General features: G+C 26.9%; 1 protein-coding gene across 1 annotated transcript; it reads left to right on the top strand.

Annotated features, from left to right (window-relative positions):
- The first annotated feature begins 1,287 nt into the window (after positions 1 to 1,287).
- Positions 1,288 to 20,485, top strand: LOC113366792 (synaptotagmin 1-like). Its single transcript, XM_026608446.1, has 8 exons — positions 1,288 to 1,489; positions 4,352 to 4,489; positions 5,763 to 5,908; positions 8,118 to 8,210; positions 13,581 to 13,775; positions 15,483 to 15,659; positions 20,163 to 20,270; positions 20,444 to 20,485. Exons 1-8 carry the CDS (start codon positions 1,288 to 1,290, stop codon positions 20,483 to 20,485), a joined length of 1,101 nt encoding a protein of 366 aa, XP_026464231.1.
- The last annotated feature ends 1,061 nt before the right edge of the window (positions 20,486 to 21,546 follow it).

Here is a 21,546-nt window from a genome sequence, read left to right as displayed (position 1 = left end):
TGTGTTGGTAAGCGCATAACTCAACAACGCCTGGGCCAATTTCCCCAATTCTTTTTTTTAAATGTTCGTTAAAGTCCAAGGATGGTTCTTACGGCGAGAATATATCGAATAATTGCGCGAAAACCCTAAAAACAGCCCTTTCCTTTTTCTCATACAAATGTTTTTCTAACTAAAACGTAGAATCAATTTGAGCTTTATTGCTATTATATAAAGTTAATATTAAATTACAAGCACTCACTGTGTACTCCGGATATTCGAATTTTGATAAATCTTTCTGAAGTTTGTTAAGAAAATTTCCTAGGATGTATGTGATTATAAAGTACTGGGATGTATGTGCAATATTGTAAAAATAAATGGAAAAAAATGCAAAAAACGACATGTCATTGTTTGTATTGAAAATAAATGAAACTATAATCTGACAAAAGTTTAGATTTACTCATAAACCTAGACAATATTAGAATATGTATAATAAATTTTGATTATGAATAAGAAAAATGAAATGTATACATTATTATTGCCAAAAAGCAGCTGAGATATGCCAGAAATTAAAATAATATGAAATATAGTATATGTATGGCAGATTGAATGATACACATATGAACAGGATATGAGAAAGCAATTATTATTTGTAGGTAAACGGTGAAGATTAGTATATTATATTAAAAAATTGTAGACATGGGTACAGGACAACGTCTGTCGGGTCATCTATATTATATAAAAGTTTGACAGATAATCTCTGTTATGAGATTTTTTTAACTGCAAGAGTAAATTGTAAATCGCTTATAATAACAGTTGCTCATAAAATCATCGTTTGATAATACAAGGACGGGCATAATATTATACGTAATAATACATAATAGCATTCAGAAATTTAAAAGTACCTACACTGTATAAAAGTTTTTATACTCTAGTTATAAGAACTTATTTCCAAATTGTAAGAGTTAATTGTAAATCGCTTATTACAACTGAAGCTTATAATAATATCATCGTTTGATAGTTCAAAGTCAGTATATTCATGAATATACAGAATGTTTTATTACGGTTTTGTATATTGTAAATTAAATATCAACGTGATTGATAGTATGTGCATGTTAATGAAACAAAGCCAGACGTACTTATGGTTAAACCACAATATTTAACACAATATTCAAAACCTTAGGCCAGTATTTATATAGTCCAAGAAACTAGCAATGATACAAAACACTACTAATCGCCTTCTATACCACCCATGTAAAGCAATAAACTTAATCAACGATGTCTAACTCAATTATCTTATTCCCGTAGACCATGGCACCGCCGACACTGAAGTCTTCGCTGTGGAAACGCGAGGCGCCGGCGGACGACGATACGGGTGAGACGGAGTCACCATTCAGTTCCTCCACATCATACCCCGATGCGGGTGACGCCCTTCCCAGCACCATTCCACCACCGCGCATATTCAACAAACACTTCAGCCGACACCCAACCGAGACACCGGCCACACTGATCGGTAACGTAACGAAATGGAACCAGGACCGATTTCTCTTTTTTGACGTCTTTTATTTCTTCTATTTTCTATCTATTCAAAACGTTAATAGTCAGAAGTCTGAAGGTGGAAGTCAATTTTTTAGACATGCTGGTCATTTAGGTTGAATTAAGGTTTTTTCTAGTGGTAAAATCTTGTCATAAACGTGATAAAAAATTTCCTCTTAGTAAAACAAAAAATTCCAATTAAATGCCATCACCTCGTAAAGTTATAGTTATAAATATTTAAATTAGAAGAACGAATCAGATTACAGGCACATCTAAGAGTATTTGAATTTTTGGCTAATGGTACTCATTCATTCAAATGCTAGTCTGATTTCAATCTTTTTTTAGTTAGGTCGTTATAATAATTATTATTAGTCGGCAGTTAGTAGGGAATTATTAGTAACAATTGTAATCAAAATTTGATTTGTGTTTGTCACCATTTTGTTAGGTCAAAAATTTTAATAATTTATCAATTAGAACACAAATCACATAGATTGGCATAAAATGCTAGATTAGGTTTTGCTAATAAAATTAATGTTTATTCGCTAATGTGTTTTTAATTCCAATATAAGTCTAATTATTGTAAAATAATAAAAAATTTATATAAAAGTTTGTAAATTCCAAATAAAAGCGCTTGACAGGGACTTGAAAATTAAATTCAATTTAGCATAAAAATAATTTTATTAAGAGGCACAACTAGTGTGAAATTTTCAAAAAATCGAATTTTCAATTTTTCTATATTTCAACAGGTTATACCTTTAAAAATAACATATCAAAATTTTAAATCGATATCTTAAATAGTTTTTGAGTTACAGACATTTAAAGAGTATAAATACGATCAATTAATCTTTAAACGCGTTTTTCTCGAAACAGCATTTTCCGAATTTGCTGCAGCGATTACTCAAAAACAAATGATCCGATCACTATCAATTTTCTTTACATGTTCTTTATATAGTTCTCCGTAAAATGAACTATCGATTTTTTGATCGGATCAAAAATCGAATTTTGACAGTCCAGAAACGACGAAAATTTTGGGTAAAATTCGACTTTTTTTTAAAAACGGTGTCATTTTGTCAATTTTTTATTTTTTCTTTATCGTAGTTCATTCTACAGACGAGATTTTTTTTCATTTCATCCACGTAGAAGGCCGGAATCACTTCAGCAGTGAAGGGCCTTTTTTTGTCGCGCCGTTGGAGATCGACGATAACTTAAAAAATAATTAATTTTTTTCTTCAAAAATTATGTATTCTTAAAACATATATAAATATATTCCTAAAATTTTGAAATGATTGATGAAGTAGTTTTTATAATATAAATTCCCAAAAATCACCTTTTTTTAGGCGGTTACACTAGTTGTGCCCTTTAAATTTCATAATTTAATGATTCTGTGCTTAGATATGTTATCTCAACTGGATAACCAGATTTAGATCATTAATAGCTTTCAGTAATTTAAATCGGAAACTGCTATTAATATGAAATATTATTTTAGAATAGTTTAACGTATTCAAAAAATGACCAGCATGTTTTAAAAATATACTCCCTACTAGATTTCTGACCAATTTCTGAGAATTTTATCAGAAGAATTTCCACTCTTTGCAAAATGTTTAATCTCATTACTTGAAACCGTTCTACGTTTGTTGTTTGTGTTTTAAATGTCGAAAGAATATATTCAAGAATATAAAGAGCTGTGCAATGGTGAAATTTTTATTTGAAAGAAATTGTTATTCTTTTTTCTAAGCCCTTGACGATTTTACTATTTTTCATATTCTAAAAAAGAACCTTATAGGAATGAAACTTAAAACGTTTAGTTTATCTACAAACAAAAATTATTTTATATTTGTGTATTTGTAATTCAAAATTTTTAAATAAATTAACTATACAATTATAATCAGATATTTTCAAGAGTAAACGATCACCATGGTGCAGATATCAAATTTTTCGACGTTTTTTTATGTTGAATGTTGTACAACAACGATGTATATAAACATTTACAAAGTATACCAAAACTAATTTAAAGTTGAAACCTAAATTTTATGTTAACACAAAGAAAAAAATATAAACTACACTCCGTACAAAAGTAATTTTATATTCTATGAAAGGAGATAATTCAGCACGTTGAATTATGCTAATGTGATAATGTAGGGTTTTGCTCGAAAAACGTATAACGTATTGCTTCGCTGTTTTGCTAGATTGTTATGAATTATCTGCCTTTTGTTCGTAATCTCCTTTAATCTTTCTAACTTTTGCATAAATCTCACACATAAACACTTTACATGCACACAAATCATTCATAATTCATACATTGCATTCATCAAGTTGCAGCAACTCATTATTTATACAAACCATGTACTTGGAAGAAGTGGATAAGTGTATCGTTTTAAATATTTACATCTGAAGCATGGAAAGATCAACTTTTATTTGGAATGAAAAAATGATCAGAGAAAATAGACATTTTTCTCTCGAATGTATGCAAAGTGATGCAATGGAAACAATTTAGTACAAAATTGTGCTTCCTATATACACTAAATAATGTAAATTTAGTTTTTGAATTTTCACGTACGCTTGGAGTTATTCTTCATACATATATGCTTAATAATTACATCATAAATTTTAGAATATTTAAATTATTAATCTGAATTTTCTAATTAATATTATTAATTAATTACGGCATCCATGCATCTCTAGATATTTCTTTCACAAGGCGTGGCAATGCTTCAGTATAAGCTTGCGCTGAAGACTGCACTACAATTGAATGAAAACCATTATTTACCTAAATGCATGTATTATTAAATATGTAATTTTGATTCAAAATTATTTATAAATTATTGATTTTATATAATAGATACATTCGACGATTCGAGTAGTATAGCACCTACAAAATCAACAGCAGAAGATGTCGGCGATCAGGCGATACAAATCACAAAACAGTTAGCAGAAGATATGGGAATTTCGACATGGGTTTTAGTAACAATAATTATAGGTAAATTTTATAATAATAATAATAATATATATATATATATATATATATATATATATATAAATGAAATTGTATAATCACGTTGACTATCAATCGGACAACATGTTGTTTGTATAGCCCCAAGTGGTAAGCGTTGGTAACCCTTAGAATGCTTTTTTTACATTCAGAGACCATTTTTAAATGGTATTATAATCTGTAATTAAGACATATACACCACAAATCTCTATTTCAAATTAGTCATTTCAGTAGTCCAACCATTTTTTATCTAGCTTGATAGCTGATAAATTATATCGCCTTTTTGTCAACGTTTTTCATTAAACTTTGATCCAAACTATTTTAGTCCATTTTCAAAAAAAAAAGTCATATATTGGCGACAGAAAGCTTGCCATCGAGCAAACTAGATGCTTCAAATTATTGATCGTTTCTTGCATTATCGGATTCTCAGAAATATTCCATTGTACAAATATTTCCCTGTGTGTAAACGATTGACTAATTCAAAAATAAATGTTTGAATTTTGCTTTGTAATTTAATTTGTAATAATATTTCAAACCTTCAATTTTTATAAAACACTAAATATAGCTCTGTTTTTATTATTATTTGATCATGAATAAATAATAGCTCTCAAATTTTTGCATTTGCGAGATGTTGCAGAAGCAGCCTTTGTGTCTTTAATTTCTGTTTATAATACACTTTTCAAACTTCTGCTGTCATTGTCTATATATACCATTATCTTAGCTTCTGAACTCCATTATCTTGTTTTTCTTTGTTAGATGTCATTGATTTGCATACTTTTTCATCGCATTTTTAAAATATCTTTTCTTTATATTCAATGTGAACCATTTCGCTTCGGAAAATCTTTATATAATCGAGAACTCTTTCATTAATTCTTCTTTTTCTGTTAAGAAATTTTCACTTTTTTTTATTAACAGCTCCTCTTTTTTCAAAGCCGTTTTTAAATTTTCTCCCATAATTTTGTTTCAATATTGTTAGATTAAATAATACTTATTACAATTTATATGGTTGCTTTTAAATATTTTCAATTTATAAACATTTTCCTTTATGTCCTACAAACAATCATCAAGCGCTCCATCGTTTTATTGTTATAACGTTATAAAGTATGACCAAAGCTGCTTTACGATCTAATAAAAAGCATTCATATTTCGATTGAAAATATAGAGATTAAGGAAAATCACGACCATAACAATATTTTTTTATTTCACATAAAAATAAAAATTATTTCATAGATCATTACTCAAAAATTACTTATTTTTCCAGGAGTATGTCTCGTAATATTAGGGATATGTTTCTGCTGCATTCGAAGATTTTTCCGCAAACGACGAGGAAAAGATGGAAAAGGAAAAGGGATGAAAGGAGTCGACCTCAAATCTGTACAGCTGTTAGGGTCAGCGTATAAAGAAAAGGTCAGTTTGCTTGATAAATTGTGAAAAATTGCATTAGAAAAGACACGTAGCGAATTAGAAAAGTATGCGCACCATCACGTAGAAATATATAATCAGTTATGTAGAAGTTTGACATTTTGTTCATTCTTGTGATGTTAAAGCTGTTAGCGTTGTTTTGACATTATGACATATAGATTCTATAATAAATTTACCTTTGGATTTTAATCCCTTATAGTATAAATTCTTTTAAGGTGATACATGAAATAAAAAGTCAAAGATTTATAGAATAATGTTGAATATTCCATACATTTTAAAATAATATCATTTCATACAATCACCATCAGTGACATATTAGATCAGTGATATATTAAAACCCTTTCCACTCAAATGCCGCCACTCCGACGACAAAGTCCATATTAATCTCAGAATTAGCGAGTGGAAGAGGTTAAAAATCAATTTATGTGCAAATTAAATTAAATAAATCAATAAGTAGTGCAACACAAATCATGCACTTATATAAAATACAAGATTTGATATCAATGTCTTATGCCACTCATGATAACTAAATAATATGTCGAAACGTTTATATCATTAAAGATTATTCTATAAATCTTCAACTTTTCATTAAATGTACTGCCTCAAAACGATTTGTTCATATATTTATCAAAGACACGTTATGAAATTGTTATGTTTATGAAAACGTTTCACTCAATACCACATGTTTCATTCCAACTATAAAAAGTTCGAAAGAGATACCAATTTGTAATAAATAGAGGAAAATTTATTTATTTATTTATTCATTTTATAAGCCGTCGGTATAATAATATTATAATAAAGTTCAAGTCAATATTTTACCGGTTTAATGTAATTTAATTAACTATTGGCTATTTTATTACTTATTTATTTTTTATTAAATTTATTTACTATAAACTTATATATATATATATTTAGTTAATTTTAATTATTTTTAAATATAACTAGTTTGTTTGTTGCAAGTATTTTTTAAAAATTTAATAAGTATTTTAATAAGCTTTGCAATATTTTTACAATATAATTATTTTATTTAACAAATTTTAGGTTATTTTATGATATTTTAACAAATTTAAGTGTCTTATATTATTATTATTATTATTATTATTATTATTATCATTATTATTATTATTATTAAGTTTTTTACAATATAAGTATTTTCTTTTACAAATTTTTAGGTATTTTGATGAAAAAAAATATTTTGTTTCACAAGAAATATTTTGTTTTGCAACAATTATTTTGTTATTGATTAAAACGTTATAAAAAGTTAATAATTTTATATTTAACAAACCACAATTAGCCTCAATCGTATTGAAGTATTTTCAAAATATGCACTAAAGATCATAGTATTTTCGTTTCTTACCCCAATTGGTTAATACAAATGCAGATTGAATTAGTTATTTAAGATTTTATAACTATGAATCACTATTCCAGAAACTTACACGAATTAATTACCACAGCTTATTAATTTGGAAAAGTTTCCATCAATTTTATCATAAAAGCATGGTAGTGTTTTTGTTATTAAAATATATATACTACTATATATAATGTAATATTTCCTAAAGTAGTTTATAATGAAATTATCTAACATACCATCTTCCACGTTACGTTAAATTTATAATTGTATATAAAAGCAGTCTTAATTAATCATTTAAGATTAATTAATAGGAACATGAAAAATTTAAAAACAAGATATGATATATTTTTTTAGTTGCGTTACTAATTATTATTTGAATAACTTTTTCTAATCAAGAAAGTTTTCTGAATTATAGAGTTACAGAAATAAGTCGCTAAAAGCATTTGTGTATAAACATTTTTACCGCTAACCGCTTGGATAACGCAAGTTTATTTTTAAATTATTTCATTTTTAAAAATGAATTATATTAATAATCACGATTAATTATGAATGAAAATTTCTGTAATTTTATATAAGACTACAATTGCATCATTTTCGTAATTTTATATAAGATTACAAATAATATTTTTTCAAAAGCGAATTTGGAATAATGAAAAATATTAAAATTTAAATAATAATAATTAAAAATATAAAATATTTGGAATAATAAAGTATTTTATTATCGCGTGTAAATATTTCATTTATAATAACTTTATCTTATTGCTCGTGTCTTGAGAATGTGAAGGCAACCTTTTGGGACAATTTTGTAGTGTTATTTGTGTGACCCGTTTGCGCACGTTACAGGTTCAGCCGGACACTGAAGAGCTCACGGAAAACATCGAGGAACCCGATGAAGACAAACCGGCCGAAATCAAATTAGGAAAACTCAACTTCAAGGTAAAAGACTCATAATAAAATAATAATCTTTATATTAAATTATTGATTTTATTTGCTTTTGGTTGTATACGGTCATGAAAACAGTCTATATTTATTGATTCCTATATACGAAATCATAATAAATTGATGATACTTTTATGAAACTGAAAATAATATTATTGTTAGGAATATATAGAAAATGGAAATAGTATTGTAGGAATATATAGAAAAAAGATTACTGATGACAAATAAATAAACTCGTTGTATTGTTATTTTGCCTTAAGGCAAGTTGCATGAACTTCCCGATATGTGTAAATAATCAACTTAGTCAACAAAAAATAAATTAATTTATGAGTGATTAAAAGTATTCCGAGTGGATTCATTACACATAACTGAAAACGAACGAACACGTTAACTCGGAGTATTTTCTAAAAGCAAATTGTCAAAAACCAACAATTTTTATAATTGAACCAGTTTTCGTAGTACCAAGTACTCTATCATTATACCACGTAAATCGTGTAATTTTAATTTTAGCTAACGTCAAAAAAATTACTCGTTTTCTCAAACTCTGATGCATTTTTTAAATTAAACTTCTTGTCGTAAGGCCGTAATATTTCAGTAAGTTCTATAAGACCATGATATATATGGACAAAAAATGTTCCATAAAAATCGGCTTAAATATGTTTTTCAACAGTTAATTGCAAAAAAACGGCTCGGTAGATTTTCACCTAAAACTAATCATTATCATTCCCAACTAATATCTTTGGAACAGTTTTTGATTTTTTAAAATCGATGCGGTAGTATGGGCAAATTTGGTCTCATTCGATTCAGAATGGCTTGAAACGGCAAGAAAACAAAACTAGCGGATTTTTTTAATGAAAACATAAACTTCGGGAAGAATCATTAAAATAATTTAATATTTTAGTCTTTCTACGTACTCACTACCAAAAACATCTATAGCCAAGTATAATATTCTCGAGTGAAGGTTTGATGTTTATATATGCATTAAGAGTTTTAAACAGAGAATTTTTTTTTAATTTCTTTGCAAATATAGTTTCGACTATAGTTCTGAACTTCATTCAGCGGAAAAACTTGTTTAGTTTAATATAAATAGTAAAGAGTATGTGTGCAATGGGTAGACTAAGTAAAAACTTAAATAGTATATGATTGAAATGGGAAAGTTAATCTTTGGCAAATATTGTAAATTTATACTATTAAAAAATTCTAATAATTTAATTACAGAGTATAGTGTCATGGAATATTGTTGTTTGCGTTTGTAATATTAGGAAAAGCAAATATTCCACCTGAAGTTTAGAGTTATAGCTGAAACGTATGGATTTTGAATTAAATTTTAAAAAATCATATCTTTTATTGATATTGATCTTATGTTTAATTGATATATAAATTAAAAAAATCGTGTTTTTTATTGATATTGTGCTCGACTGTTAACCTCTAATAATGCAGATGTCAATATCGAGTTCAAATCATTAACATATCGATGTATTTCCTAGAATGTGTAACTAATCAAAATACCTTAAAAATCGTTAAAATGATGACTAGAAACGTAATCAATTTAATATTGCCAAATAAAATCAAATGACAAATTATTAACATATGCATATATGAATATGTGTGGCAATGATAGATGAACAAGTATAAATGATGGTAATCAATCAATTTTATATCTTTATATTTTTGCGTTTTATTTGCGTTTCTGTTTGTTAATTGTTGATTGAGCTGAACAAATTACTCACTCGTAAAGTGTAAATTCAAGTGCCTGTATTATTTGTACAATGATGACAGTAGAAGTATTTTTTAAATATATGACTCAATACAATTTTAATTTACTGTAGATATATATATATAATATAATATATATATATATATATATATATATACATTTTCCAATATTTATTTGGAGTATATACCGATTCGCACAATGACGTCAAACAACCATGACCATCGGGTACCACAGTCACGTTACGTTTCACATACAAACTGAGATAAAGAACTAATCTTGAACTTTTATTAGTTATAAAAATAGTCCATAAACTTCCACAACACAATTCACCACAAAGCATGAATTAGCTAATTAGAACGACGACGTAAATAAATACGTGTTTTTGGATTAGTTCCAGAGGATATTAACGCGTTTCTACGAATTGTATTATCGAAAAAAGTGTATTTTTTTAGTTAAAGAGAAACTATTAATGTCTATTGAATCTAAATTAGCCTCATCGGATAATACAAAGTCAATATCAAACTTTATAATCAAAATAACCCAACAATAAATAAATAATAAATGGTGATGATAAATATCGAATACAGTTTTGGTTATTAAAATAATGGTGATTTAGTTAGTTTCGAAACATCCAACAACTAGTTTATAAGAATACATATTCGTGTGTATAATAAGATCTGAAGTTCAATATTAATTAAAGAATTTTTTAGTAATCTCAATCTTCCCAATAATTTGTACATTTTCCTAATCAATTCCAAGAACTACTTGGAACTACTTGGAACTATTTAGAACTATCAGTACTGCAGAATTATAAAAATATTTCTATAACGCAATAGAGATTGCTAATTCATTTCACCTTTAACATAAAGGATATCTAATATACAAGTTACAATAATGCACAAATTATAATCAAAACTATTTAAGGGTTTAAAAAGCTTGAAAATCGGTTTGGAATGAATTTTGTAACCTACTCCAATTTCTCTATATATGCTTTTCTTTAAATTTTTCAAATTTATTACAAGTTTATTTAGAAATATATGTTGTAAACTGCTTATTACAAATTTATCACTTTTTTACACAAAGCAAGAGTATATTTAATTTGAATTAATTTTACTTAATGAAGTAATGATGATAAACACCTTAGTTTCGGAACATACAACTAATGTATAAGTATACATATGGCTATGTATAAATAAGACCAGACGTACAAAATTAATTTTGCATATAAAAGTATTCTTTATTAATCTTAATGTCACACATTTTGTGTGCCCAATTGTGTGCCCACATGCCCAATTGCTACTTGAAACTATATCGAACAATCCTAATGCTAAAATTGGCCACTGAAGAATTATTAATACATTTGACGTTGCTAATTTAGTTCACTTTTAATATCTTGAATGTTATTAATTATTTATGCTCAAGTCTGCATACACATAGCACTTAAATTTTCTTAAATTATCGTACAGTTAAAGTTTAGTACACGTTAAGAATCAAATATCAACACACAAGCCCAAAATCGATAAACGAAATGCGCACTGGCTATTCTATAAATAGTGTTAGAATAATTTACATATTCGGCTGCTTATCCATTCAACCCCGATGAAATGCTGGAATAAACCCCGAACTATGATCTCTGTGGGGGTCAAAATAATCAACTTGGTCCAATAATATAATAATCACATAAAATAAGGTAACGATAGCATTTTTATATCATGGAACTATGGGTGTAATTCTGCTTGTTTTTCTTTCTATAGATTGGGATGGTGCGGATTACTATTGTATTACAAGCAATAATTTCTGTATCATTAAATATCAACTTAATTACTCATAAAACAGTTGATGAAACACATCAACAAGAATCATTAATATATTTCTTATTAATAATTTATTTAACGACGATCGCCTACATATTTTTAATAAATGAGAAGTTATATTAGTCTAAATAAAACCTGAACAATGCGACAGCATTCATTGTTAAGTAAAAAATAATGAGGTCTGAAAATGCTTGGAAACGCGCAAACTTGTGAAAAATCGTCGCTAAAGGTAACGTTGGGGTCCAGTATACCCCAGGATTTTGATAAGATTTAAAAAAGGACTACATTATGTATTTTTTTAATAATTTTTCCATACATTTTAAGTTTAAGTTTTTCACTCTTTTGTAGTTAATTAAACCATCAAAATATTTTGAATAAAAAACCTAAAACCACTTCAGTAATTTTTATACGTTTTGAGTCTCAGTTTGACTCTTTTTCGGTGGATAGAACAGAAAAATTCCAAATTATTATAAATAACACAAAAACTGTTAAAATTAATACAAGACCTGATCAATTGTCTTATTTATAAAATAGAAATAATTAATTAATTTAAAAATTAAACAAAAATTAAGTATAACCATCATGTTGAGTTATGTAAAACTGATAAATTATAAAAATATTTTTTTATATGATTCTATTTCATATATATGGTAATTATAAAAGCCTTTTTTATATGATTCTATTTCATATACATGGTAATTATAAAAGCCTTATATCCTGTGTCTGTTTTTTTTAATAATTTGTGCGTTTTATCACTGAATATGAGTCAAATTGGGAACCGAAACATATGGAAGTGCAATAAATATCAACATTTTTTGAAATATGATTTAATTTTTTATTACCTACATAGATGCCTTTAATTAAAGATATTTGTTTTTATTTATACACGACTAGAAACCTCAAAAAAGTTCCAAAATATAGAGTGTAGTGTTCTGTTATTTACATAATTAATTTTCGTTTCACTCATAATACAAAAATCTACTAAAATAAAATATATCGAGATTAAGAATAATGTATAATAATTCAGCTGTTCGAACCAGGAAAAATACCCAAGTTATATTTATCACAAAGTTATTGAATAATATATAAAACCCGTGTAATATACAAATGTCTGAGATTTAAAATTATATTATTATCATCATTACGTTAACACAATTTATAAGATCCTTCTACATTTCATTAATTTTATATAAGGTTGATTACCAAAAGCTGCATTAATTTGAATGATAAATATATTTTCAACCATTTTTATTTTTATTTGTAATTTTCTGTTACATTTTTATTCCGCTTCATAAATCTCATGAAAAATTAATTTGATAAGGTCCTCAGTAACGTAATTTATTTGCAGAGGTTACTTGAATAAACACGTTCTTGTTTTGATAGCGCTTAGGTTGAGGAAAATTAATTAAATGATAATGCTGTCATAAATGATAATTTTTTGGAATAAATTGGCGAAATGATCAATTATAAATAAAATTATTTGCTACTGAAATTATTAACTCGAATCAATTTTTGGTTCGTTAAGATATGAGGTGAACGTTTCGTTTTGTAGCCCAAGATGTTAAAAAAAATTATGTAAAATTTTATAAAGAATTAGCAAGAATTCTTGCAAAGAATAAAGCAAGTCGATAATTTCATATATTATAAGGAATTTGTAATAAGCAAGTAGAATATAAATATGTTTACGTGTGTCATTTACAATCAACAGCTTCATTAAAAATACGTATTTACAAACATTTAATGAAGGTTACAGGCAACAAGGTCTGAAAACATCTTAATTAACTGAATCGAATAAATCAATTTAATTAATGAGATCATTATTTCTTAATTGAACAGTTGGAGTACGACTTCAACTCAAACTCCTTAGCTGTGACCGTAATACAAGCCGAAGAGTTGCCCGCGCTAGATATGGGAGGCACATCCGACCCCTATGTCAAGGTCTATTTGCTGCCAGACAAAAAGAAGAAATTCGAAACCAAGGTCCATCGGAAGACCTTGAGTCCTGTCTTCAATGAGACTTTCACATTTAAGGTCAGTATCAATTGCAACTCTTGCACTTTCCCGGCGGAAAAACAAGTGATATGTTTTGCGAAGGTGTTGTTTACTGGATTGTTTCTAGAACAAGGAAAAGCACTGAGAGAAGTTTATTTAACGGAAACGTGATTGAATTTACTTAGTACTCATGGTAGAAAAACAAGACAAAGTGTTCTTTTGAGTGTAATTTTTTTAGTTTCAATTTAAAGTTTCAATTCACGTTCGAATTCCCTTGAAAAACGCAAATTCATCTTTATTATCTCTTCAACACATTTCATTTGATATAATGAGAATATACCATATTTCAATTAAAATAATATATATTTTACTGACAAAAATATTATAATAAGATTATAATATTTTAGAAATATAATAATAGAAATATTACAATAAGATTATAGAATTATTGTATAAATAATTATAATATGTACTTCAATCTGCCAGTTGTGGAACATTTTAAATATTCAAATAGTTTCAATATCAACAAAGAGATTACAATTACAATTGCAACTGCAATATACCGATTTACCAATTTTAGCTGAAATTATTTTAAAAAAATTATTGAAAAAAATATTGATATTTAAATATGTCAAAAAATGTGAAAGATTCGCAGTTTTCAAATAAATATAGAACAAATTCTAATTGCAATTGTAATTTAAGATTTTACCAAATTTTGATATCTAATTTTCTATACATTAATCAAATTTATCAAGTTTACTTAGAATACATATTTAGTTGAGAATTTTAGACACCATTCATTTTTTTCTTTTGACGAAAGCATTTGGAAAGCTAGCTGAAAACTAGTTCAAGCTTTATTCAAGCTTTATTAGGAGCTTTAGTATGCTTTTAATTTTAACTTCTAATATGAGCAAGATAGTTGCAAAACCAAGTTCACATTTTCGTATTATAATAAGGAAAAATTTAGCAACAAATGCAATAATTTGGCTATACTTTAACTATCAACGGACAGTTATCGACATGACAATATATAAATGCCATAAATGCTGAATTTGGAAAATTAATGAAGAATGAACTTCATTTTAATCTCACCCTAGTATCGTCGTAGATGAGTTTTCTCAAACATAATTTCAAGGAAAATCGCCAGTCGTGGGCATTGCTGCAACGCGATACGCCAACACTATTAGATATACAAATCTAATATATAGATATAAAAAAGAGTAATAAGCGCAGGATAGCCTTTTGAGAAAACTTTGGTTAGAAGAGGAGATGGATATAGACAGAGCTCAATAGAAGCTCAAGAGAGCTCATAGAACACATGTTTCTAATCCTATAATAAGTTATAATAAAAAATCAAAAATGATTTTTTTATATCTTACGTTTCAAAGGTCTGAACATTTTGGCCTTCATTAGAAAAATTTGATGAATGTGTGTGTATGTATGTATGTGTGTATGTGCGTGCGGATACATATTTTTGTCGACAATTTTGGGAACTTGGATCAACCGATTTGAATGATTCAAAGAACTTTTCAAAATGTATATAATCTCATCTTAGGAGTGTTTCTCCTAAAGATATGTTATATGTTGATTGAGATATGGAGAGACGTTAAACCTTTTTTATAAAATTGAAATATTACCGATTTTACCAATTTTGGTACCAGCAATTTGCCTTGACACGATGCCACTAGTTGATTTTGTAGAATTCATTAAACGACTATCTTCAATATATATTATTTATTTCCCCAGGGCGTTCCATACGCGGACGCAATGAACAAAACTCTAGTCTTTGCGATATTTGACTTCGATCGGTTCAGCAAACACGACCAAATCGGCGAAGTTAAGGTTCCTCTGTGTCAAGTGGATTTGGCGCAAACCATCGAGGAATGGCGCGAATTGCAGAGCGTCGAAGGCGAAGGCGGACAGGTATGACCGATGACCAAAATATTACCTCCAAAAGCAGGTAACATAGGGAAATTTAAAGGAAATATTATGGAAGATTTATACTTTTATAAAACAGACATCCGGGAAATAATGATTGAATAGAATTATATGTTTTTATGATCGGGGTTTTAAATTTTTCCTTTGATTATCGTAATTTAGGAACCAGTTCTCGGATGAAATAACTGTGTTATGTTACAGATTTCTTTTGTTGAATAATTGTTTGATTTGGTAGTCACGAACTTTCAAAAAGGTATGTTTTTGCTGTTAGATCAATTGTTTTACACTATATCTACTTCAAACATCAAACCTCTAACATTCACAAAAGTCAGAATATAACATTAGTTTGACATCAAGCATGTGTTACCTGAAATGACAACAAACAGTTGCAGTTGTGATAACATTGTTATTTGATATTTGAGCCATTTGGAGGTTAGGTTTTAGAAATATATATAGCACAATTGAACAGCAAATATATAGCGTTTTGGCAGTTTGTGACTACCAATTGAAGCACTTTTTTACCAAAAGAGACCGTTTACAGAACATAACTATTTTGTTCTGAAATTTGGCCTCTGAATTTTTTTTTTTTGTGTATATACGAATTCCTGATTATATTCCGTTCATTTGAAAGAGCAATATGATAATTGATAAAGAATCTTGATAATATTTTTCGAGATGAATTTGACCATATAATCAATTTACCGTAATCTTTCCATATCACAAATTTCATTTACAATTACCATCATAAAAACACATAAGTTCTAATTCTGTTAACTAAATCACCCAATTTTACAAAAAATAGAGATTTTATAGGTACAATCAATTATGGTACGTATAATATATTTCTGATATGATTTTTAAATAAATTTCTTCTCAAAACAAACACATAATTCTATTTGCAAAAACGCCCCAAATGATATTCATGAAATTATATCAAGCACAGATATTGGCACCCAGTTCAGACCTTTTTCTCGTACCGAAAAACACAAAATATATAAAGGATTTATAGAGAAAAATAATAAATAATAATAGGATTGAAAATAATAATAATTGATATTAGAAAAAATAAGTACCCAATATATGATATTTACAAAATATCAATGCAGAATTTGGAAAAATTTAACCACGGGTCGATGAGATTTAAAAAATTAGGAAGAACTAATTTAGATTTAATTTATTTAACTTTAATTTTGATTTTATTAAATGCTTTTTATATACGTTTGATATTTATATATGAAATGTATAATAACTGTAATAATATGTATTAATTATTTAATAGAAAATATTTAACTATCAAATAGTATCATCTCTTATATTTTCTGATTGGAATTATATAATATTGAGAAATTTGTAGTACCAGATATTTCATTACTGTATCGAAGTACCAAACATGTATTTGCCCGTGGTTAATTTTCTGGAAATGTTTAATAAATCCTTTATATCACAAATCATCAGATTTTAAACCAAGATCTAATATTATGCGCTTTTTCTTTTTGGCTTAAAATCTGATAAATTTTATTGTCCTTACATACGCATTTAAATTTATATTTTATATTATACATATATAAAATCATACTTCTAACATTATATTTAAATAATTATTAATTATTTTATTCTTGCTAAGAATTTCATTTCGTATTTTTGAGTATGGAATGCAGTATATAATTAGGTGCCAGTAACCATTTTCTTTCAGGTTATGCTAAAAACGAACGACATAATTTGGCGAATGATTTTGTAATAATATTTTTTGCAAAATCGCAATTTGTTGAAATTGCGGAACATTTTTTATTGCATAGTTTAAAGAAGTTTGCACGGAGAAGAACGACGTATGCATATTTTTTGAATGTTTTATTAAATCAGTGCCATGAGGTTTAAATATTCAGCCGAACATTTTTTTTGTAGAACAATTTTTGGATATTCAATTTTTTTATAGATACTTATATCATCAACATATTTTTCTGCGATATGAAGTGCGTTTTTTTAATTTACTCTACAGAATTGGATGAATTGGAAGTACATTAATTTTAACCGCTGCAAAGATGAATAGAGCTTTTTCTTGATCGAAAAATTCATCCAATTCTGTATCTATAAAATATATAATATATATAATATTATATAAATATGATTTTATATATTTATAAATCTATAAATATATATGGTGCAATTGACGTGATCATGTTTCTCTTTTTCTATATTATCTCTGCTGTGCTTTTGGCCTGTGTAATGGTTGTCTCGTCGACATTTGCATGCCGCTTCAAAAATCAAAAAATAATCAAATCAAATCATTCACACGTAAGTATTTCTTGATAATTTGGTTGACAATAATTGATTTAATTGACTGATTAATACAGTACAAACCAGCAATAAATATTTGTGGAAGAAATGTCCATTGCTGGAACAAAACGACAAAGTATCTTCAATTGCAATATTAGTCAAGATTGGAATTCATATTGAAAATATAATAAATGATTTCTGCAATTATTGATTACTTTGTTGGACCTGTATTTATTCATGCACATATATTTTATTAGGTATAAATGAATTTTAAAACGATGCCAAATATTTTATAACACTAATGTATTAACACTAACCTTTTTTGAAATTTTTTTGCCAATCATTTTTTTGCTAAAGTAATACGAATTTGAAGTTTTTATTCAAAAATATTAATATTGAGAATAATTTAAAAATTCAATCAATACTAGCTTAAATATAGCTTTAATGTTTAAAATAGCCTTAAATCATTTCAAGATTTAGAAGGAAATATCGAGCAAAATTTTGCTAGCTAATCACGTATTTTTTGTATACAAAACAGAATTTTTTGTTATTTCTGAATCTTACTGACCAAAATTAATACTTATATTTGATTTGACACAATATTTACACTACTTCTTTAAAATCTGTGAATTAATTAACACAAATCAGTGCTCAAGTTACAATGAACTTATATAAAATTTTCCATCCCAAAAATAATTTAAAAATAAAATATATAAAAATACATTTATTTCTCTTGTTGGCCATTTACTCGACTTATCGTTAATTTATTTCATGCCATAGAATCCTTTGCTAGTAGAAATATTTGCATGGCGATTGAATTTCATCGAAAACCTTTAGTAATTTGTTATGTGTGGCGGCTGATGCACGATTTTGATTACTTTTTTTCTATCCTATAGATTTAGAATAAACCTTTCACAAATTTGAGTAAAAAATAATAGATAAAATAAAAAAAATAGAAGAAATAAAAATATTTCAACATCTGTGCTGTTGACATACTCAAATTTGTTGTTAGTTTAGCATGTTGTATCATATTTATAAGTAGACCAACTAATACGCTTTCTGATATTATTAACAAATCCTTATAGACAGAAAAATTAAATTTCATAATAAGTCCACTCGAATTATATTTGTATGCAATCAGTTTGTATTTAAACTAAATCATTGACTAAAAACAATATTTTGACCAAAACGATGATTGCTTTTTTTAGTAATTATACGCTAAAAGCTTTTAACATATACGATTTTGCCAAATTTACCATATTAGTAGATATTTAATGCGTGCTGATAATTCCTAATTTTGCATATACCTTACTCAACATTTTTACTAGACAGTAAATTTTTAATACAGCTCTGATCTTATAGAATTTTTTTCTAATCTTTTCTATAATTTTTACTACTTTTCTATAATTCTATTGCCTTGAGCATGCTTCCAATTAGTTTCTGAAAGTTGTATAGTAATATCCCAGAGATGTGAACAGTGTCCCTTCCATATACAAGTGAGTCGTATAAAATACAATTATATTTATCATTTTATTATAATTAAAAACGTTACTTGTAGTTATAAAAATACATCATGTAATATATTTGAGCGCATTTCTCACAAATCATTTGGATAAAAGAGTCATATTTTCAATAACTTACAGGTAGATTCATCAAAATCTTCGAAAAGCGCTCAAAACTAATTTCATTTCATTTTTTACGAAATTTACGAAATCATTCAAAATTCAACGTTTTAAATCAGTTTATAATTTCATAAACCATTTATTTTTATTTTTATATCCAAAGTTGAGATTAATTCATAGAAGTGTTTAGTCCATTATAATAGTGTATTTACAAGTATCTATAAAAATGAATTAATGTCAATTTTTATATATATTATTATAGTTCAAAAACATAGAATTTAGATGACAAACCTTTAGTTAAAATTACATGTTGTAGCTTAAATTTTATTTTGATTAACAGGGCTGATCTGGGTGTTTGAACAAAAATTAAATTTAACCAAAACTATAAAAAGTAGTTATATTTCAAATTACACTTTTTCATTATTTTGTTAATACCAAAATTAGTTTCAAACAACAAAATTTGGCTTATAAATGTGCCTTATGACTACCTGTATAGAATGTAAATTATTGAAAGAGCAAAAAAGTACCTTATTTATTTTTAGTTATCTTTGAACTGTGTTAGATCAATTGTTGTACTTTTATTTCTTTTTAGAGTTTTATTGGTGTTTTCGTGCGTATAATTTTAGAAAATGCAGTGACGTTTTATTCCACTGAGGAAATCAGTGGCGCCTGTATGAAAATTTGCACTATGGAAACTGATGTAAGAAATAAAAAAAATGAAAAAAATTATAATTGATAGTGAAAAGAATTATTTTTTAGATACAAAGTATATTCTATCTTTGATTATCATATCAGTAATTTAATAATAGTAATCAGTAATTTTTATAATATTCTATCTCCTCATTATTATATTAAATTATTAATTTACATCAGTTGCCAGTGTTTCTCAACGTTAGTCATTGCTTACTGGGGTGAATTGCTTCTAGGTGATAACACAGCTATAAAATTAACCAAATGTAACCCAATGCAATGCCCCTCTATTTACACTCTATATATAAACTTACAAATCTCCTACTAGTTTTTAAAAAGCCCCATTCCTGACTTGAATATTATTGTTCTAGTGTATTTAAATGGCAACACCACTTTTTTAAATAGAAGCTGTTTTGTCAAAAGCAACACACTTTCTCATTTAGATGTACGTCCCGTGGTAAAACACAACTTATTAATGTCGATTTGTTCGAATCACTTTTGATGTGAATTCATAAAATTATGAGTAAAAAAATGTACAAAATTGAGCAGTTGTTTCAGCGCCATATAAAGTTTAGACTCTCATATCTTACTAACAAGTAATATTTCGGCCAAATTTAAAATCTAGAGAAAAAAATAGTATAAAAATATTTGTAAAAATACTCATAACGTAATGTATCGAGGTCTATTCTCTATTTATTTAATATGCAGGTTTTTATAATAATTCAAATTAAAATAATTTAACGAATACATCAATTTAACGAAACAATCCCATATTTTCAAGAATAAATTCCAAAAATAAGAATAATAATGAAGCAACTAATTAACAATGACCCTCGTGGATTCCTGAATCATAATTCCAAGTCGTTCAATCGTGAAAATTCTTAATTAGCAAACTCAAGTAATTTACTTGAGTAATTTTGGCTTCGAGAAATGGTTCAATTATTTTGTGACATATCTCAATTGCAACTTTTCTAATCGAAAGTACAAAATTATTTGTCAGTCTTTTGCAAATCTTGCAAATTTCACATAATTTAATAAAAAAAATTAATTTATAGCTGCCTGCATAAAAGTCTTCAATTATTCCTTAGATGGCATTAAAACAATTTGCAATATCAATATTTAATGTTTATCACAACAATAATTTGAAAAGCTATAGAGGAACTGTTATAATTTATTCATATGATTATATCTAACTATTACCATTTTTTCATAATTATATGAATTCATGCTTCACGTTGCTCCACCTCACAAAATTATAAAAAATATTTATATGTTGTCTCTATTTA

Source organism: Ctenocephalides felis, unplaced genomic scaffold (assembly GCF_003426905.1).
Source record: "Ctenocephalides felis isolate EL2017-DRISC unplaced genomic scaffold, ASM342690v1 CF-g0.4_SCAFFOLD_01170, whole genome shotgun sequence".
In the NCBI taxonomy this organism is placed as follows: Eukaryota; Metazoa; Arthropoda; class Insecta; order Siphonaptera; family Pulicidae; genus Ctenocephalides; species Ctenocephalides felis.
Note: the sequence above shows the minus strand (reverse complement) of the source record. Positions and strands in the feature narration are given on the sequence as shown.